Raw genomic sequence first — 21,865 nt, forward strand, 5'->3', positions numbered from 1 at the left:
AAAAAGCATCACTTTCACTAAGAAGGAATTACATAAGAATCATGTAATCAGCTCAGTGTTTATTACAGGTTTATTCCGGACTATGCATGTGACAATGTGTGAAGAAGCATTCAAAATCTCTAACTTTCATCTAGGATAGTTTAAAAAAAAAATTACGTGTTTTACTAAGTACTGATCATTAAGAGGTTTGTATTCAAGGAAAATGAGTGGTAGCGAATGAGCTTTTATTGCCTGCGACATGCAGTTACTAGCATTGTAACCCTCTACTGCAAAAAAACATCACGGAGGATCCCCTGCCCATCCTCACATAGCAACAAATTGATTATACATACTAACATAAGGATTGTTGTGGTAACAAAGTGGCACTACTGAAGTAGAACCATTTTGATTTTTTTTTTCAAACCAAGAATAAATTCTTATTTATTTACAGGTCCACTCTCCATGGTTTGAAAACTGCTCAGCCTGATCTACACTGTGGACTCCATTGTAATAAACTGGTGTACAGCTCAGTGTAAGTGGTGTTGAATGTTCACACACTACAGTCCCTGTCACTTTGGTGCTGGTCAACCACATCTGTTTCCCAGGTGGATGGTAGCAGAGCTCATGCATATGCTGGCACTTATTGACTCATTTCTGATTTGCATTTCTGCTCTCTTTCTGACTTTCACTGACAGCAGCACTGTCAGGAAACAATAGGTTGAGCAGAGATTGTAAGGTTGGCACAGTGGAATGAAGCAGGTGCCCCATAAAGAATTGACCTGGGCTGAAGCCATTCTGAAGAGTATCCCAACAAGGCAATAGATCTGTGGCCTTTTTGTGGAGGTTTTTTCTGTACCTGCTCATTTATGAGAAGAGAAGAGAAGAGAAGAGAAGAGAAGAGAAGAGAAGAGAAGAGAAGAGAAGAGAAGAGAAGAGAAGAGAACCTTTATTAGTCCCACACGTGGGAGATTTGTTTTGTCACAGCAGAAAGTGGACAGTGCAAAGTTATATAGCAAAAACTGGAGAACACTGGAATACAATAAGAATAATATACTGTACACAGCTGTACAGAATAGAATCGAAAAAATAAAATAAAATACTATATACAATAGAATAAAATATACAATAGGATAAAAATAGAATTCAAATGCTATATACAACTGAGTAAAAATACAACTTTGTCAGAAAAAGAGTATTGCACTTAGTCTTATTCCACATGTGTGGATGTGTGTGTTTGATCAGCTGCAAAAGTCTTTGTTGTGGAGTCTGACAGCAGTTGGGAGGAAAGACCTGCTCCGTCCCACACCGTGGGTGCTGCAGCCTGCCACTGAAGGAGCTGCTCAGTGCTGTCAGAGTCTCCTGCATGGGCTGGGAGATGTTGTCCAACAGGGATGACAGCTTAGCCACCATTCTCCTGTCACTCACCACCTCCACTGGGTCCAGAGGGCATCCTAGAACACAGCTGGCCCTGCGGATCAGCCTGCTCAGTCTCTTCCTGTCCCCCGCAGGGATGCTGCCGCCCCAGCAGACCACACCGTAAAAGATGGCTGAGGCCACCACAGAGTCATAGAAGGTCTTCAGGATTGGGCCCTTCACTCCAAAAGACCTGAGTATCCACAGCAGGTACAGCCTGCTCTGCCCTTTCCTGTAGAGGGCATCTGAATTATGAGTCCAGTCCAGTTTATTGTTTAGATGAACACCAAGGTACCTGTAGCTTGTGTTTAGCCTCTTCATTAAAAGGAATGTTTGCATGATGAGGGCAAATTCTATGGCAAAAAAGAGCTTCAGCACATTAAGGTGTATGCTTTTTGGAAAGAAATAGATTTTACTAACAGTAGTACAGTTGGTTTCAATAATGGCAAAATTATTTGACCTGAAGAAGTACAACTTGTTATAGAGAGGATGCCTCTAAAAAGCATGTGGTTTAGACCACTCACTGGGAAGATATCTAGTAGTGTCTGAACAAGATGGAATATTGTCTCCTGCTCTATTCAGTCTGTATCTTAATGATCTTTCTGTCAAGTTAAATGCATGTAAGACTGGGTCTATTGTGGGTAACGTTATTGTTATTAATGTATGCTGATGATTTGGTCATTTTGTCTCCCTACAGTGCTGGTTTGCAGCACTTACTTAGAGTTTGTGTTAGGTATGGTGCCCAGTATTGCTTTTAACCCTAAAAAGAGTGTTATTGTGATTGCTCCAACTAAGGAGGATCACAAGCTAAATATTCCATCTTTTTATTTAACCGACCAAGTATTGAATGTGGGGAGCAAAGTGAAATACTTGGGTCATATCTTAAGAAATGATCTTTATGTTGATGATGATGTGAAACGGCAGTGCTGTAAGCGGTACATGCAAGCTAATATATTGGCACCTTCACAACATCTGCTTTCTGGTCATTCGCCCTGACAAGGACTTCAAGGACATGAAGTGCACGATGTGTGCTTCAGTCGAAGAGAACTGTCCTCTCTGAGATGTTCGCTCTGACTGTCCAGACAGGAAGTCCATTCTTTGCTCCACCTTTGCAGTAGAACTTCACTGAACTATGCAGTTCAGTCTTGTTAGTAGGTCAGGCATTTCTCTGGTTGCTGCTGTCTTGAATGGATATGGCTTAACTCCAGTTTCTGGGAAAATGTTACAGAGGAATTTAACTTCCTTTGATGATATCTTACATTTTTCTATGCTTGGGAATACTGTATGCAGGTGAGAATCATGTTCTTTCTGTGAGAAGCCCCAGATCAACACATTATCAATGTAATAATACTAATGGATTGCATTTATATAGCACTTTTCAAGACCCTGAAAGCGCTTTACAATTCCACTATTCATTCACTCTCACATTCACACACTGGTGGAGGCAAGCTACAGTTGTAGCCACAGCTGCCCTGGGGCAGACTGACCCAGAGGCAAGGCTGCCATATCATGCCATCGGCCCCTCTGGCTATCACCAGTAGGTGGTAGGTGAAGTGTCTTGTCCAAGGACATAACAACCTAGACTGTCTGAGCCAGGGTTCGAACCAGCAACTTTCCGATTACAAGACGAACTGCCAACACTTGAGCAACGATTGCCCCATCTAGACCTTCAACAACAACTATCCTTTTATGGAAATGTGATGGAAAGTTGAAAGGTGATGAATTATCCTGAATGTCAGCCTATAAAAATGATGGTGGCAAAATGGTTGTTAGTTTAACAGACTCTTCTGCTAAATGGACTGATTCTTATAAAGCGCTTAATACAACATGCCACATTCACCCATTCACACAAGTACTTTCTTGTATGCTTTAAGTGCTTTCTAGCTAACATTCACACACATTCGTACTCCAATGTAGCTTTGTGGCATGTAGACTGGCATTAGGCAAGATACTAACTTGGGTTAGTATCTTGCCCAATGCCATTTGGCATGTAGACTGGGGGAGTCAGGGATCAGTAGATCTATAGATGACATGTTCTACCTCTCGAGCCACCCTTGTGTCATAACCTTAGTTTAAGTTGGACTCAAGCACAGGGCTCTGAAGAAAAGTTCAAAGTTTTATTTACAATGCAGATTAATGCAGATGCTTAAGACAAAAGACTGTTTAATAAAAGGACTGATTCTTGTGTCACACTTCTCTACTCAATCTACCCATTCATATAAGCTCTTTTTTCTATGCCCAAGTGCTCTCATATAACATTCATACTCAAACAGATGTCTTATTATGATGCCAAAGAATGTGCAGTCATGTTCTTCTTGCACCTCATGCACAGCGTTTAAGTAATGATGCTACTCCTCACATGAAAAGGAGCCAGTTGAGGTGTTTTGTCTAACCAGAAGGAGACTTGAGGTAGAGTAAGGATACAATTGAGAGGCTGGATTCCTCAACTAGGCATTTGCTGGGAAAAAATAGGTCTGAGGATCTCTGCTTTGCCTCTCCCTCTTCAGTGTGTACTATAGAAGTGAGATTAATTATTGAAGCAGCATTTAGTCATGATAAAGAGCAGATTAATCAAAAATAGGGCTGTTTAGTAATTGACTCAATGAAAGAGTTGCTTCTTTAAAACAATTACTCAAGAGACAAGTCCAGTGTCTTAGAGCGAGCTAAAATATACCAGCATTTCATAGTGGATAATGGGCAAATAATCCCCTTTACTAATTATTGAAACTGTAGTATATAAACTTAAGATTTTGCTGTTTATGCTTTTGAAATAATAATAATTAAGTGACATTGCTGTACAGTTATGAACACTTGAACCTCTGTGTGTTGTAAAGCATAACTAATGCTTTACAACACACAGCATAATTAATAATCATAATATAGCTAAAATCCAACACTGGTGGTGAAGTTGTGTCAGCAGGCCTATAGATGACTTGTGAATGAACAATTAATCGCTTATTGGCTATTAATAGGGTGCGGATTTTGAGCAGTGACGTACAGCAGAAGATAGTGAAGTGCACTGATCAGCATCCACAGGATTAGACACAGAGAGGGAGAGATTAAAATGGTCAGTGTCACTTTCTCTTTGTGATGGACTGTAGCCGTCATGAGCAGATACGATTTGTAATTTCCACCTGTACAGGCACTTTTTTGTCCATCTGTGCTTTAATAGCTTCAGACTCAACAATTCAGAGCAACTCACAAAATAAATGATTGAATAAACAGCCGATCATGTGGTAGAAACTCAGTGCATTTAGGCGCGTAGACATGACTGATACAACCTGCTGAAATTTAATACAAGCATCAGAATGGGAAAGAGAGTTTTTTTTAAGTGACTTTTGAATGGTTGCATAGTTTTTGCCACAAAGTTACCAAATCTTCTGTGTCGATGCCAAACCAATACTTATTGTGCTACTGAAAATGCTGGTAAAGTGCTGGTGCTATATCAGCATCTATTAACATAGATGTCTATTATGTGATCAGTCTGCTCCAAGCATGCCATGTTTAACTGACCTGAAAAGGGCCCATACCTAATTGGGGAAATTTTAAGCCAGTGTTCTACAAAACCAAGTTGCACAATTACACCATTATTTGGAGTAAGCCTAGTACATGGGTCCAAAGGGTCAAAGTGTGGAGAAGAAGCAGAGAACACTATTTTGACTGCTGCACTGATAGAGTAACAGCTTTTGATGGAGGCATTGTCATATGTCCAGGGGCATCTTCCTCACTGGAAAAATAAGGCTATAGTGCTGCCACTGTGGGCCTCAGACTGGATGAGCCTGGACCCCTGCTCTCGGTGGATTTTGGAGAACAGGGGTGTCCATGGGGGCCAGCGGGGGGAGCTGGCTCCAGGTACTTTCCAACTGTCCCAATCATTTCCCCTCCATCCTTAATTGCTTCCCTCTTCCTGCTTCATCATGCCACCACACATGCAGGACCTTGAGGTAAAGGTGCATCACTGAGTTGCAGGGGAGGTATTCCTCCTCTGTCCCTTCCTGGCCACCGATGCCTCAGTTTTATTCCTTAACAGGCACTACTACATTACTTACACTCTCATCACATACACAAATAGGGCCTTGGGGTGGGTACACTGAATGGCACCCTGAGGACAGTCTGTTTAATCAGCCTCCCCTCTGGTGCAAGTGCCCACTTCTCAATTTTAAATCGCATGTGTGTTTCTTGGAACAAAAGCTGTAATGGTCCACTTGGGAAAATTAATCTGTTGGGCATTTTGTTTGGTCTTCAGACAATAATTCTGATTGCTACACTGCCAAACAGGACAAGCAAAAAAGAAGGAAAAACAAGGCTTGTGATTATTGGAAGCAATCTCAATACAGAGAGATATGGATACGATACAAGTGGCAATCCCATATCTCGATAGTCTGGGCCCAAATTCTGTACTCCAAGATGGCAAGACTTGCCCCCACACAGACTACCTCCAAAATTTGGGAATGAAGAGGATGGAATGGCATGCCTGCCTCAGCCCCACCGAACACTCATAGGATAAGCTTGGATGTGCCAAGCTACCTGGTATTTTCATGCAATAACACAACATCTGAATATTTGTTTTGACTGTTAAAATGATAAACAGATTGATTTTCCAGTTTTATCATGCATATAATGGAATTTCAGCCAAATGAGGATTGATAACACCAACATACATAATTTACATTTCTTTTTTTTAATGCTTTTTAAATTATGCAGTTGACCAGTTTCGCATAAAACAAAGTGAAAGGTTACATGAAATTCACATTTTAAACTCATCAACAGGGTAATGTCACAACAACCCTGCAAAGGCAAAGACCTCTTCCTCCCTTAGAAAGTAGATTTTACAATAAATGTTAACTGAAATCTTGTTGCCTTGTATGTAATAATTAATTTCCCTAATGCATTTCTGCATGGACCTGTGAAAAGAAATATATCTAAAGAGAGATAACTGAAGAAAATGTTCACATTTGCATTTTATTTATAAAGAAGTAGAAATGGATGATTTCCCAACATTAGTATTATTATTTATTTTAATATAACATGTTTATACCAACAAATATCAGCTTAGCCAAAGACTGAATTGTGTAAGGAAAACTAATAAAACAAACAAACAAACAAAGCATCTACAATCAAGACAGCATGTTGTGCTCGCCTTGAGTGCATTGTTGCATTGTTAGCTGCAGCGACAACTGCTGGATTTAAATAATGATTGCAGCCAGCGTTTATAAAGAGTGTGGAGAAGGACTGAACTTTGCTCAATCATTCTGATATCTAGACACCAAATGAGTGATGAATGGTCCTGTTTACATAACCAGCTGATGGTAAAGTGCTAACTGAATGAAAGATAACTCTGTATTCCAATTAATTTAATTATAACAAAACGATATAATAGACTATAGTCTGTCAAATGCAGAATTTACAAAAATACTTTTTACAAGGATGCATAAGTTGAGAACAGGAAATCAAAGTTAATGTTTTGTTTAGTTTTGCTTTAGGATATATACGCGCTTATAACAGTCGGAGTGTATGTGAGGGGTGGAGGCAGTGTTAAATGATCCCAGACTGGAGAAAATGTCCTTTTCCTCTGCGGTTCCGGTGATGATGACCCTAAAACGTAAAGTCACAAACAGCACCAAAGATAGTCTCCTCCTCTTCTACTCTCAGCACGAATTTGCTCTTAAACACAGTTTCATACCTCATCACTGTACAACCAATGACTTTATAAAAATCGTTGTGTACGAAACGACAGCTGTCACGTGATTTTTTCTTATAGCAATACACATGCTGATACGGGGCTTCACTAGTTGTGCTTTGATACACCCACTGAGAGTCCTTTATCGTTTGACCCATCACAAATGAAAGTCAAAGTGCTACAGCTGCCTGACCACTCTTTATCAACTGTCTCTCAGTCAAATGTGCTGAAAAGAAGCATCATATGGCATATTTTTTTTACTTAAGTAATGATACATATGCTGCATATTTATATTGTGCACATATGTGAAACCCAAGGGTTAAGGTGGGCTGGAAAGATCTGGAACAGCATTCAGTACTAATTTCAAACAACAATTACATAAACTGTTCCTACACAGTAAACATTTAAATCAGATATTGAATCTATAAATCACGTTTTCTTGCTTGTTTTTCTGAAGCTTCTTGGAAAACAAGCTGGCACATACAAATGTTGTGTTATTTACAACCAGGCATTTTAGTGCAACATAAACTGGTTCGTTTGCAAAACTTTGATAAAGCTTGGAGTGAGCCATAATGATGGACTGCCTAAATCTAGAGGTTAGTATACATTTTTTCATCTTAATGATAATGGTTAGATTGACTCACTAATTTCCACCTTTTATAGCAGCTTTATAGAAGGGATTGGAAAATCAGCTATTTAACCCACATAATATATTTGATCCTTGTTAGTATGGGGTCAGAACGATGCCACCTTGAAATGAAACCAATAAAAATATTGAAACTGAAAAAAAATATTGTAACTGAAATAAATGTACTGAAAAATCTTGTATTGAAACTGAAAAAAATTGATAGTGAAAAGCAATTAATTGAAACTGTAATTTTTTTGTTTTCGCTTACAACTTTTTTTCCAGTTTCAATCTATCTTTTTTCAGCTTCAATCCATTTTTCAGCTTCCATCCATTTTTTCAATTTCAATCCATTTTTCAGTTTAATTAACTTGTAACATCCATTACAAAGTTGTTCAGTTAAGGTAGTTAGCTAATTGTCTGCTGGATGCAAATTATATGCAAATTACCGTAAAGACTCAGCAGAAACCCGCCTTTAGTCCCCTCCCCCACTGGCCAAAACAGCGACACATGATTAAAACAGTCATTGATTAAACTGAAAAACAGATAGAAAAAAGCAAAAAAAAAACAATTGTGAAAGTAAAAAGGGAAAATAACTGCAAATGTAAAACAACAGAAGTAAAACACAAATTTGTGTTCATTAAATGTCAGCCTTTCCTTTTTCAGTTTAATTTTTCTTCAATCTCAATATTTTTCTATACCAATGTTTTCTTTTTCAGTTTCCTTGCTCTTAATTAATTGGTTACCGTTGCAGTTCCCACCTCCCACCAGTAGTTGGAGATCCAACCCAGTCCGGCTTGGCTGCTGAACTGTCCGCCAGACATTTATGTCTTCATGCTACAATCCCACCCCCCACCCCCTCAAAGACACCAATTCTTAAGTGAGACAAACATAAGATGCCTTTGCCCGTGCAAGTGTTTAACTTTCAGGTGAGTTTAAAATGCTGTTTAAAATGTTTTTTGTTTTTTTTTTGTAGCAAAGACTGCTGGAAACTCTGCCACCTTAGCTAGCGTTTAGCAGGCTAGCTTTGAATTTGTAGTTACGGTTGTCGTGGTTAAAAATCACAATTACAGACCACTTACGCAGTAGTTGTTTATTGTGTTTAATAGGCATGTACTAGGCACCATAAGTGTGTAAAACACAATCCACTTATCTCTTTTACATGTTAAAAGACTTACAGCGAAGGAACAGCTAATGTGTAAGACATCTAGAGGTAATTTCTGATTAGTGCAATGCCATATGCCGAAATGAGGAGTGGCCCTTAAAATGTCACGAAGCATCTTAAAATGCACATTCCCTGAAGCCCTTCTACGTAAAACTGATATGAAGCTTTATGAAGTGGAGCAGAACTCAAGGATTACAGTTGACTGAAGGCCTCGGTTAGCTAACAACATTTACAGCGCTGGTGTTAACGCACCTAAATGATAAAACGACGCGTGACTCTCGCGGTTGGCTTTTAAAGTGAGCCACAGACATGGCAAGTTTCAGTCTTTGTATAACACAGCACTTGGAGTACACTAAAGAACCAGTTGTGTTTATGGTCGTAGCCTTAAGCTAACGGAAGTATACCTAATATCCTGTTGTTGGCAGCTTGTCATGCTCGTTCGCTCCGGATAGCAGTTACTAGCACCATAAGTAGACAACACAATTATTACATATGTAAGAAGTATCCGTTGTCAAGAATAGCTTAATTTCAACGTCAATAAACTCCAGTATATACCATCTTTCAGTGTATCACTTTGCTAGCGCCAAGCTAATGTTAAATGCCTGTTGTTTACATCAGGAACCCGTCCATCCTAAGCATGATATTTGTGTCTCGTTCTCTGCCAGGCCCATGTAAGCTTGTTTATGGCAATGGAAAAAACCACAAAACCACAACACAAATCATTTGCTATTCATAACTCATAATGTTGAACTGGGTATTTCAAAATCTTCAGTTAATAAGTCAGGATTTCTAGAAAATGGCACAATTGTAAGAAAATAGCTTAAAATTTCAATTTGAGTATCTCAAATTTTTCAGTCACTAAGTTGAGGTTTAGAGTTAGCTCTGTCAATCAGGAAGCTATATGAAGGTACATTATTTCTTTGCTTACCGGAAAGAGAATGCATCAGCTGTCCAACAGCTGGACATGAATACATTGTTTCAATAGCTTTTATGCAGTTATCTTTGTGAGCTGAAGCTCAATAATAAAAACCTTTTATTGAGCCATAGCCAAACCACTGATGTGCAATGATGTGCTGTAATGTTGTAATGCTCAAAGCTTGTAAAATCAAGTTAAGCTCAGCAAGGGTTTGAGCTGTCACTTGAGAAAGCGTCATGCCAAAAACAAAAGAAAACAGTTTACATTTGAGAAAAATAGTTGTTGGTGCTCTCGAAGCAGGAGATGGATATACAACATCATCAGTGTTTTCGAGTGTTAAAAAGTGAGAAATACCATCAAGTAATTCAAAGTTGGCTACAAAGTTCAGAACAAGAATAGTGAGGTAGGAAGCCAAAGATTTAAAAGACTCTGGAAAGAAAATGATTGTCTAACAATACCAGTGAATGATTTAGCCAAGTCCGGAATTGTAGTCTCAAAGAAGACAATCAGTAGAACACTCCAAAGAAATTAACTTTAAGGTTGCAGACCAAGAAAAATGTCACTTCTACAGACGAAACATCTTCAAGCCAGATTGAATTTTGCTCAACAAAAACTATGCATACTGGAAGCTAGGGGTTGTTGGGATACTAGGATTTTATACTTGATGTTGATACGCAGGAAATTACTTGATCCTCAGTACCATTTTGGTTGCCACAGGGGAGATTTTGACCCCACCCTGCAACAACAAAATTAATCGCAAACAAGTCAAAATCTTGACTTGTTAAATCTCAACTAATTTTCTCTGACTGGCCTGCACAAATTTTTGACTTTAATATCACTGAAAATCTGCTGGAGGCACTTAAGAGAATTGCCATTGAACAATGGTCTGGGATTGCTTGGGAGGTGTGTTGAAAACAAATCACTGCAGGCTGTTATCCAGCAAAAAGGATTCACATTTAGCTGTTAAGATCAGAGAGTTGTAAAGTTTGGCCCTACTGTTTTCATATTTCATCATATTTCTGTGTGCAAAGTCAAATACTCTAAGCAGCCAAAGTAAAACTAAGATGTTTGGAAATGTTGACAACAGCACTTCAGGTTATTTAAAAAAAAGAAGAAGAAAGAAACTCATAGGGAGACTAATAATTGTCCTGTTCTGTAATATAATTTGACAAGCATAAAATTGTAGTTTTGCAAAAACGGTGTGTTTCCCAAAGAGTTACTAGCCAAAATTTGGCTTATTTTGGAATGCTGCTTGGACAACAGATGTGTCTGGCATAAAAACTACCTACAGGAGATGAACATTGTGTGAAAGTCATGTCCTCAAGAAATGGGAATAAATCCAGTAAAGACCTGATACAGGATTTGAGAGATACAGAGATGCTGCATTTCAGTGTGTGGTATTTGATTCGACCAAAGTTGTTATAATTATGAATGCAGAAGGTCAGATTTTCAACCATGCAAGACCTTTTTAGAAAACATAAGATTGGCGAAAAATGTAGCTGTAACTGAAAAATGTACACTTACAAACTGGACTGGTCATACAACATGCAACACCTGTATAAAAAAGGCCAAAGCAGACTGTATTTCCACAGGAGGCTTTCCTCGGTTGTTGCCGGTGTACTCTTCTATATTGTGGTGTGCTGGGGGAGCAGCACAGCAAAGACGGACTCATCCAGGCTGGACAAACTAATAAGGAAGGCTGGCTCTGTGGTCGGCATGAAGCTGGACACTCTGGTGACAGTGGCAGAGAAGAGGACACTAAAAACACTGCTAGACATTATGGACAGTGTTGGGCATCTTCTGCATGGTCATAAATAACCAAAGGAGTCTGCTCAGCGTCAGCTAGCTTCTCCCCATGTCTAGGACTTAAAAACTCCTTTTTCCCACACGCCATCAAACTGTTTAACTCCTCGTTGGGGGCAGGAAAACAGGAGGACAAAGGAGGGCGGGGACAAATAAGCAGTAGTGTTTGCACAAATAAACACTAAATAACAACTAATCACTGTTCAATAGACTGACAATAGTCGAAATACTGTGCAATAGGCGTTTTGGCTGCTACATTGCTTATGTTTATATATATTTTATTCATTCTTATGTTTATATTCTTTTTTTCCCTTTAATTTTTATTCTAATTTTTTTTACTATTCAAATTTCTTTCAGTTTAATAATCCGAGTGATTAATAAAGTTCTATTTATCTATCTTACTGCCAATGCAGTAAAATCATACCTTAGTCCAGTGATCTACCTTGGCACTTGTGCAGGTGAAGCCAAAGGGAAGATGTGCTTCATCATATTTTCTAATCTTTGGCTTAGAATGAAGTTGGTTTGGAAACATATTCAGCGATGCTTCATCTCCTGCTTTGCGTTTATGTGGGCGCCCCGTGCTAGCAGTGTCCAAGCGGTTTTTGGTTTCTTTCCCCCTTTCATACTGCGCGCCCCCCCCCCCCCCCTGCAATGGCGGGCCCCGCACTTTGGGAAGCTCCGCCTTAGTCATTCCACTGTGTTTTCCTGTCATGTAGGGGTTGTCCTCTCCAAAGCTCAACATTATTAAAGTGTGGTATCATCTTGACAGAGAATGGAACAAAAGACTGCTGCCATCCAAGAAAAGCTTATGTTTGTATATGTTTCAATAAATCACTGCGCCTGTTTTGCATTTTCAACATAAAGGCATAAAAGCATTAAGGAATAGGGCGGGGGCTGTGCCCACTTATTCTACTGAACATATTGCGTATCCATTATAGGACATTGTTTCCTGTACAGTTACTCCGACATAGTAAACTACCAGTACGAGTTTAAGCACCAGTGAACTACTGATGAAAAGCCCTTTGAAGAGAGGGCTTCCTGATGTAAATTACGCATTATCTAGTCCCAAGATCAGGTCTGTTGTTGAATCTAACAAAACTATGTATGTGATCTATTTCTAAGGGGTCTGTGGAGCCCATGCAGATTGATGCAGATCCCCAGGAGGACCAGCAGAATGCTCCAGACACCAACTATATTGTGGAGAACCCCACACTGGTATTGTCTCACAAACTGTTACATATATCCAAATATCTCTTATTTTATTTGTAATGTTTAATGTGACGCAGATTCCTGCTGCTAATTGATTCTTGTTTCTGTTAACTGTTCTGGGTGTGAATGAACGAAAGTTAGCTAAAATCCTTGTACATGCGGAGCTATATCATCCACTGATGAAAGTGTTACCTGACTGTTTAATCGAAGCAGTTCTGACATGTTTTTGAACAGATGTTTCACTCCTTGTCTGTGCAGGATCTGGAGCAGTATGCGACCAGTTATAGTGGATTAATGCGCATTGAGAGACTGCAGTTCATTGCTGAGCACTGCCCTCAGCTCCGAGTGGAGGCCCTGAAGATGGCGCTCACCTTTGTTCAGAGGACCTTCAATGTTGACACTTACGAAGAGATTCACCGCAAACTCACAGAGGCCACACGGTATTCTTTCTAGTCCTCTCCCAGCAATTGGGTGCTTCCTTTTGGACAGAGCTGCTTTTTTTTTTTTTAACAAGACATTCCCAATTCCTTAAATCCTTAAATCCTGCGTTGTAGCAAAGAACAGCATGATTCAAACAGTACAAACAAAAACTTAGGTGTTGTATATCACATGTGCTTCATTATGGATAAGCAAAACCGCATTGCTGCATTTAAAATTAGGCTTGGAAAGTCTTAACTCCCAGCCTCCAAATTGTTCAATTTCTAGATTTGTAAATATTTCTGTGTGATTTTTTTTTTTTTTCTTTCTTTTTCTTTCTTTCTCCTGGGCTCCACCTATAGGGAAGTGCAGGGTGTGCCAGACACAGTTCCTGAAGGAGGGGTTGTTCCCCCTCCCCTGGACTCAGCTTGGGCTGAATCGACCAGAAAAAAGGCTCTGCTTAAACTGGAGAAACTAGATACGGATCTTAAGAACTACAAGGGCAACTCCATCAAAGAGAGCATCAGGTGTGGTTGCAAAAGCATTACTGTTAATCTAAAGTTTAAGCTTAAGACCAACTGAACATTGAATAAGATCAGTAATCCAGCTAAGAAGCAGAAGGAGAGGTGCTGTCTCAGTCTTTTTTGCTGGAACAATAATAAATATATACAAAACTAGTGAGGGTCAAAGTTTTTTGATGAGCAGATTGGTCATTTTCAGATAACATTGTTTTTGTGGATGTCTGCCGTCTCCTCACCTTCCATCCCTTCTCCCCAGGAGAGGCCATGATGACCTGGGGGACCATTATCTGGACTGTGGTGACCTCAGTAATGCTCTGAAGTGCTACTCTCGAGCCAGAGACTACTGCACCAGTGCTAAGCATGTCATTAACATGTGTCTGAATGTCATCAAGGTACAGCAGGAAGGAAGCACAGTGCTCTGCTGCTGCAGTCACTGTTTCCATTGACACAATTGTCCAGGGATTATTAGCCTTATCACAATTCTTATTACAATTGAGAGATGAAGTTTATATTGAACTTAGAAACCTGGTTCTGGCAAAACTCTGCACATCAGAAAAGTATATGAGTATTTGCCCAAGATGTTTCACTTTACTGAAATCTGTGTGCACGTCAGCACTTCCAGACTTTCTCCCAGCTATAGTACCCAGTACACAGACCTATACGTACTGGGAACTATATAACTTAGACTGAATTGTGCCAAGACACTTTCAGTGTCACTGTAGTTTTCTACAGATAGCACTTCAGCCAATTAACAGAATTCGAAAACCTGGAAAAGTTGTTACACACAACAGAATCTTTTGGGTTATTTTTGCTTGTTTGTTTGTTTTTTACAGACATTGAGTTGTCTGATTAAGCACGTGAGTAAACAAAGTCTTTGTGACTTAAATTGTGCGTTCACAGGTTAGTGTTTACCTCCAGAACTGGTCGCACGTGCTGAGCTACGTCAATAAGGCAGAGTCCACACCAGAAATTGCAGAGGTGAGCACAGTTTACATACTTCAGCATCTCTTTTATTTTATATATTGTGTCCAGCCTTTTATGAAGAGTAATAAAATATTTATAGTAAATTTCTTCTTTTTGCTCTCCTCCCCCCCTAAAAGCAAAGAGGAGAGCGAGATAGTCAAAATCAAGCTGTCCTCACCAAATTAAAGTGTGCTGCAGGTGAGTGTGTGTGTGTGTGTGTGTGTGTGTGTGAGTGATTTTTGAAGAGGTTGCTTTCTGTTAACCAAGATTGGTCTTGTATTTATAAAGTTTGGAAAAATGTGACCTGATTTCCAGTATATTGTTCATCTTGCTTGTTGGTACATCAGGATTGGCCGAGTTGGCCTCTCGAAAATACAAGCCAGCTGCCAAGTGCTTCCTGCAGGCTTCCTTTGACCACTGTGACTGTCCAGAGGTGAGCTCGTACATGAAAACTGAAGATGTAACATGCAACATTGCACTGGGTGTTGCACTAAAGCATTAGCATCTCAGATTTTAAAAAAAGGAATATCACCCACATGTCTTCTATCCTCTTTCATTTGTAACCATGTATTAGTAACTTACATGGTTACATGTACACCTCAACCAGTGTGTTTGGATCCTAAAAATGTAGGACATAATATGAGCATCTATGCATGAGTCTAATTGCTGGGAGAAATATCATTATGTGTATTCCCTGCAGCTACTGTCGCCCAGTAATGTAGCTGTGTATGGGGGCTTGTGTGCTTTGGCCACGTTTGACAGACAGGAGCTTCAGCGCAACGTCATCTCCAGCAGGTAGGCTGGTGTACAAATATTTCTTGGATAGAAATCAGTTCTAGTGATGGACAGCAATCCATGCTAATACTTTGTATCTGTTTTTTTTCTTCCTAGCTCCTTTAAGTTATTTTTAGAGTTGGAACCTCAAATTCGTGACATTATCTTCAAGTTCTACGAGTCTAAATATGCATCCTGTCTCAAGCTACTGGATGAAATGAAGGTTAGCGCATGAAAGGTTTTTAAACTAACAAAAAACTGGCCATTGTTTGGGTCCTGGGCCACATCTGGTCCTTTAGTTGTCCCTTACTGGCCCTTAAGAGGTCAGTGGGTTAGAATTCAAATGTATAAAGGTATACATCATGCAAGTTCTGGTAGCACAAATTACTGTGCTTAAGGATTGAATTTTGAGTCTCCATTGCAAAACTAAACATTCAGAGAAATACAAGAACTTCACTCACTAGAAATGGAAAGCTGAACCTTTGCTAGCAGGTAGTGTTGTTATGTCTGACACTGAAGCCCTGAGGCCCGTGTAGAGCCGAGGAAGCCTGTGTCATGACCCGTATCTTTCCTCAGAATATCACTTGACCAAAGATAAACGAGGCCCTGTTTGAGCTGATGAAAAGACACGGGAAGTACATTTTTGTATGAACTGGATCTGAGGTGATTCTGAGGATCATAATGAGCTTGGAAGGAGATTGTAAGCACATTATGGAGCCACCAAAAAGGCAAAAAATATCAGCAGTTTGGGAGCATTTTGATATGCTATCGCTCAATAATAACAGATCTTCTCACAGATGGTTAGAGGTGTATGTGTGTATATTATACAGCACTTCATATAGCTATTCTACAACTGACACATCATTACGTTTGCATATCCACTGGTATGTGGTCCACATCTATTATCACAGCAGGGCTGCTGTACATCGAATGACCAACAGATGTCAGTACTTCCAAATAAGCAGTTGAATGGTGTGATCTGCCTGTAGGCAAATAACTGTCCAGAAAGGTTCAACAGACTGAAAGGGCTTCATCACACTATCACTACAAACACACAACACTAACTCATTCTCTGAATTTATAAAAAGTGTGTTTGGAAGAATATGATAGAATGGGCCCCTCTCCAAGATAGACTGAGGACAGTGCAGGAAATCTGGAGCTGTGGTTGAAAAACAAAGCAGACCCTAGTTCTGGACGAGAGCTATGATATTTATGCAACTCAGTTACTCAGTTTTGTTAATTAACTTTAAAATGAACTTGGAGCTGAAAATAATTTGAGTTTTGCACTGTATAAAACAACAGGATGTGTTGTGTATATCAGTGCTAAAAATTAACCATGTTGTTGATGAGGAACTGTAGCTCATGAGGTGAAGCAGGTCATCTAAACGTGCTACTAATCCTGTAATCACTGGTTGCTTCTGTCTGCATACCACAGGGGTGTCAAACTCAAATACACAGTGGGCCAAAATTCAAAATGGAACAAAGTCGCGGGCTAACGTTAATGTTTATTGAAAAAAAAAATCTTCCTCCAGATATAAGAATGAATCTTTTCTTATGGACTCAAACACGTTTTGCTGAAAAACTGAATATGGAACAAGCAAAGCTTAATACTAAACAATATATATATTAGCTGTATAATACCAGTAGGCCAGCTCTAATAGTAATTTGGTATGGCTTCGCGGGCCAAATGTAATAAGGCTGCGGGCCAAATTTGGCCCGCGGGCCAGAGTTTGACACCTAGGGCATACCAGATATCTTTGAACAGGATAGGGCTGTGCGATATGACCAAAATCTTATATTCCGATATAAAACATCTATCGTCCCGATAACGATATAAATCACAAAAAATTTTATATTTTCTGTAAATTCTGTGAATCTCGGGTAGGTGAAGTGTTTCCAGCTGGGCGTCGTGTACCTGGAGTTGAGTGTTTTAACCGATGCATGAAACTACACATTTTTAGACATAAGTTGTAACGGCCGCCGTTTTCTTTGTGAGTATTTATTACACGGCGTGCTGCGGGGAAAGCCTGTTCTAACGTTTGAGTCTAAGGTTTATTCTTTAGCACCTGACGACTCTTTCTTTTTTCTTTTTTTTTTGCTTCTCATCCGTCAATACTCTGCATACTTTCTCACATGATTCAGTTTATTTTGAAAATTCTCAACAGGATCTTGAGCTTTATTGTGAAAGGTTTATGTGGAAAATAAACAAGCAGACACGCGATGCTGTTACCGTCGTTGTTGCTAACGACAACCCATTAAAAACAGGCGCTTGTCCGTCCGTAGTGTGGTTATATTAAATATAAGAGAAAGAGAGAACTTTAAGAAATTAATATAGCCACTACAGTGACCATCAAAACGATGAAAAAAATATTGCCGTAAACAGTTTATTTTGCGACACCACGAAACAAACGATAGCGTAAAATGAAACGATAGACGTTTTTATATCGTCATCCGATATATGTCGTTATATCGAACAGCCCTAGAACAGGATATTAACCCCCAGGTCGCTCTCCGATGCATCTATTGCACGGTGAATGTTAGAAAGCACTTGAGTGGGTGAATGAGGCATGTGTCATAAAGCGCTTTGAGTACTCAGGTAGGGTAGAAAACTGCTAAGAACCAGTCCATTTCAAATAGTTAACTTTATCAGGGTAAGAGCACTGAGTCACAGACATGTAACACATGGTGATGTAGGCCACTACACAGCTATCAGCTGGCTTTGCCTGTTCAAAGTACTAAAGGGTAGGAACCTAAGAACCAAAATTGAGTCTTCTAAAGAGAGAGGTGAGTATATTTCAGAGCTCTGATGCAGAATGGAAGGCTCAGACATTGTACCTGACTTTAATACATTTGTTCAAGACCAAAAAGAAAAGAGAAACATAAATTAATAGTGACCAGAACTGAGTTCAGCTTGTTGATGTGGCCTCCTCACTTTCTAATGTGGCCAGTAGAGAAAATGAACTGCCCACCCCTGAAGTAACACTACACATGCGTCAAAGGAGAGTGTGTGCTCCCGCTGTTGCATAATATGAGCGCGCGCACACACACAGAAAGTGCAGTATATGATTGTGCTGTTTCTTGCAGGATAACCTCCTGTTGGACATGTACCTGGCACCACATGTCAAGACACTGTACAGCCAGATCAGAAACAGAGCCCTGATTCAGGTGAGACATACTGCATACACACTGACCGTGCACAGGATAATCAAGTTGCTGCTGATTCTTTGGGGGGGGGGAACAAAACAGGGTGTATAAATAGTAGCCGTGGCAGGATGAAGCCCCTCCATAAGATAGATCTGCCCCCTGCATTGGTGTAGTGCTGCCACCTTTATCCGATAGTAACACATTACATCCTACCATCACTGGCTTCAAAAAAACAAAGCAAAGACAAGGGAATGTGTATATTTGAGACAACAAATAGTCACATAAAATATTAGGTATTTGAAAGTTTTACTAGTTTCACTTGTCTGTCATAATGACTGTCACTGTTAATGGATTTACGCAGTTTCTGAATATCTAAGTACTGGATGAATCTTAGGGAGAATCTGTTTCATCTGCAGTTATTGTGACTTGATGGTGGCAGTGTTGTCTCACAGTTTGATTGCCTAAATCCAGTCAGCAGTACTGTGCTGTGCGTGTTTGGCTTGTGGTAACACGATGGCACTGCAGCTGCTGACAGGTCTAGTGAAGTGTTGTGATCTGTAAATGAAGATGATAGTGTTGGTTACAAGGAAGCATCTCATATACATGTAATACTGTTTAACATGCACAGGCATTTCTGAGAAAGATGATTGACCAAACTAATGTAATCACTATAAATCTTTGTACTTTGTACTAACTTTTTCAAGTGTCATGTTTTTGAGCACTGATATTTTTCTTGTGTGTGGGTTTTCTGTTTTCTCCTCCTCCCAGTATTTCAGCCCCTACGTGTCAGCAGACATGACCAAGATGGCTCAGGCGTTCAACACAACAGTAACAGCTCTGGAGGACGAGCTCACCCAGCTCATACTGGAGGGTCTCATTAATGCACGTATCGACTCCCACAGCAAGGTGAAAACGCTGCACACATCAAACCGTTGCCACAGGTACTTTGTTGTTTGAACCCTGACAAACTGGGACTCTGACCTGCTCGTAGATTCTGTATGCGAGGGATGTCGACCAAAGGAGCACCACATTTGAGAAGTCTCTTCATATGGGCAAAGAGTTCCAGAGACGAGCCAAAGCCATGATTCTCCGTGCTGCTGTGCTGCGCAACCAGATTCACGTCAAGGTAGAGACATTTTCTTCTCTTCACATTGTAGTGAATAACTTTTTTTTTTCTTTTTCAGTTGTTCATAATGTTCTTTGTGTTGCGATAGAGGTTATTATCAAGTCTGACTACAGTAAATTTCGTGTGATTTGGTGATGAGCTTCTTTTTAATGGCATATCTAAAATGTATTTGATTGTAAATTAATGAACGGTACAGATTACAGTATTAATATTAACAGAGGGGGGTTTCTAAAATTGGATTGGGTGACTCAGGAGGAGAAACCAGTTATCTACTGGCATGATACATAGTGCGGGTAGAGTGCTACTGACTTTAACTAAGGATAGAGGTGGTTGGTGAATGAATACTTAATTCCACTGACACGCCTTCCACAATGGAATCACTGAGGTAGTTAAACAACTCCTTAATGGCAGGGAACCTGGGGCGGATGGGACTTGCTCTGAGTTCGTCAAGGCCCTTGGAGTATCCTTGTAGTGGGTGCTTCAGGAGTACGGGGTATCTGGCTCATTGCCACCAGCCATTCGGTTCCTCGACCACATTTGCAAGAACTTGGTCAACATTGCTGGCAGTAACTAAGACTAGCTCCTGATGGTTGTTGGACTCGGGGTTTTAATATTCTGATAAGATTTTTAAAGTCTTCTTTCTTTTTTGAACCTCACCTGTTATTCAATGTTACAGAGTTTATAGCTATGCTGTTGAACAAGAGTAGTGCCTTACTTGTTTCCTCCTGTTCTCAGTCTCCACCCAGAGAAGGCAGCCAGGGTGAACTCACACCAGCCAACAGTCAGACCAGGATGAGCACCAACATGTGAGGAAGAAGTGAACAGCTGTAGCGCAAAGGGGAAGGTTCACTGTTCTGCAACACACACCACCCCACCCACCGTCTGTGAGCTGAACGCAGAAACGAGATGAAACATAAAGACAGATAAAAACCACTTCTCTTCTTCTGTCAGGTGACAGGGAGCAAACTTTTTGTTTGTCTGACATGGAGATTCAGATGAAAATGTGTTTTGAATGAAAGCTCAGCACTTAGGCTGTAAGTTACTGGTAGGAGATGCACTTTGCCCTGCTTACACTTTGAGACCTCATTAATAGAAAGTTTTAAAATAAAAAAAAACACCTATCCAAACCCATCTAATCTCTGTTTATTTGTGCCCCTTTCTGTTTTTATCAAAGAATTATCCAACCAACAGCTATTTGTTTTCCACCAGTACTGTGCTGGTGAGGACACAGTTGTCCCTTGTCTTTTGGGCTTTTTTTGGGGTGGGTGGGTAAACCTGGTACGTGGGAATATATTTATGTTGGTTTTTACTGCTATTTCAATGACAGTATATGAGCTCTGAAATTCAGCTTGAATTAGCTTGAGACAGTCTGCTGAAACGAAGTGAAAAAATAAAACAAAAATACAACTTTGGTTCCTGTTTTTTCTAGTTTGCACACCAGTTTTATCTGAATTTTTTTCAGAATTTAGTCTCTTAAGAACTAATTGCCATATGTCCTTGGGCTTCATTGACAGATGGAGCTGGCGATCGTCTACATAGCAATGAAAATATATGCTATGTTTTCTAATAGTACTGCCTAAGTGAAACCAAATTGGTCCTAGCATAGAACCCTGTGAAGCTCCACAATTAGTTTTGTGTGTGAAGAGGACTCTGTTTACATGAACAAATTATATTCTGTTAGGTATGGTTCAAATGACTGCAGTTCTGTACCTTTAACTCCCATGGCATGCTCTGATCTCTGTAATAAAATAATACTGTCAACAGTATTCAGTGTTGTACTGAGGTCTACAAGAACGAGCACTGTCAGAGGCCACATGAAGATCTTTTGTAACTTTCACTAATGACGTTTCTGTTCTGTGATGAGTTCTGAAACCTGACTGAAACTCTTTGAATAAACCATTCCTCTGCAGATGATCAGTTAGCTGTTTTACCACTTCTCTTTCAAGAATTAGAGATAGAAGGAAGGTTGGAGATTGGCCTACAGTTAGCTAAGACTAAGGTTATAGCCATGGTCTTTTAAGCAATGGTCTAAATAATGCCACCTTAAATACCTGTAGCATGCAGCCCATTAATAAGAAATGGACTCTGCAGTGAAGCCACACCAACCCTGACTTCACAATCCAAGTTAAT

General features: G+C 39.9%; 1 protein-coding gene across 1 annotated transcript; it reads left to right on the forward strand.

Moving 5' to 3' along the window:
• The first annotated feature begins 8,455 nt into the window (after window positions 1-8,455).
• gps1 (G protein pathway suppressor 1) lies at window positions 8,456-21,644 on the forward strand. Its single transcript, XM_026165905.1, has 14 exons — window positions 8,456-8,626; window positions 12,704-12,796; window positions 13,049-13,230; window positions 13,570-13,734; window positions 13,985-14,120; window positions 14,629-14,706; window positions 14,829-14,889; window positions 15,039-15,124; window positions 15,392-15,486; window positions 15,583-15,688; window positions 18,550-18,630; window positions 19,378-19,515; window positions 19,601-19,735; window positions 20,471-21,644. The coding sequence occupies exons 1-14, from the start codon at window positions 8,594-8,596 to the stop codon at window positions 20,543-20,545; spliced, it is 1,464 nt and encodes a 487-aa protein (XP_026021690.1). The 5' UTR covers window positions 8,456-8,593; the 3' UTR covers window positions 20,546-21,644.
• Window positions 21,645-21,865: the final 221 nt, after the last annotated feature.

The sequence above is a fragment of the Astatotilapia calliptera genome, chromosome 4 (assembly GCF_900246225.1).
Source record: "Astatotilapia calliptera chromosome 4, fAstCal1.2, whole genome shotgun sequence".
Classification (NCBI taxonomy): domain Eukaryota; kingdom Metazoa; phylum Chordata; class Actinopteri; order Cichliformes; family Cichlidae; genus Astatotilapia; species Astatotilapia calliptera.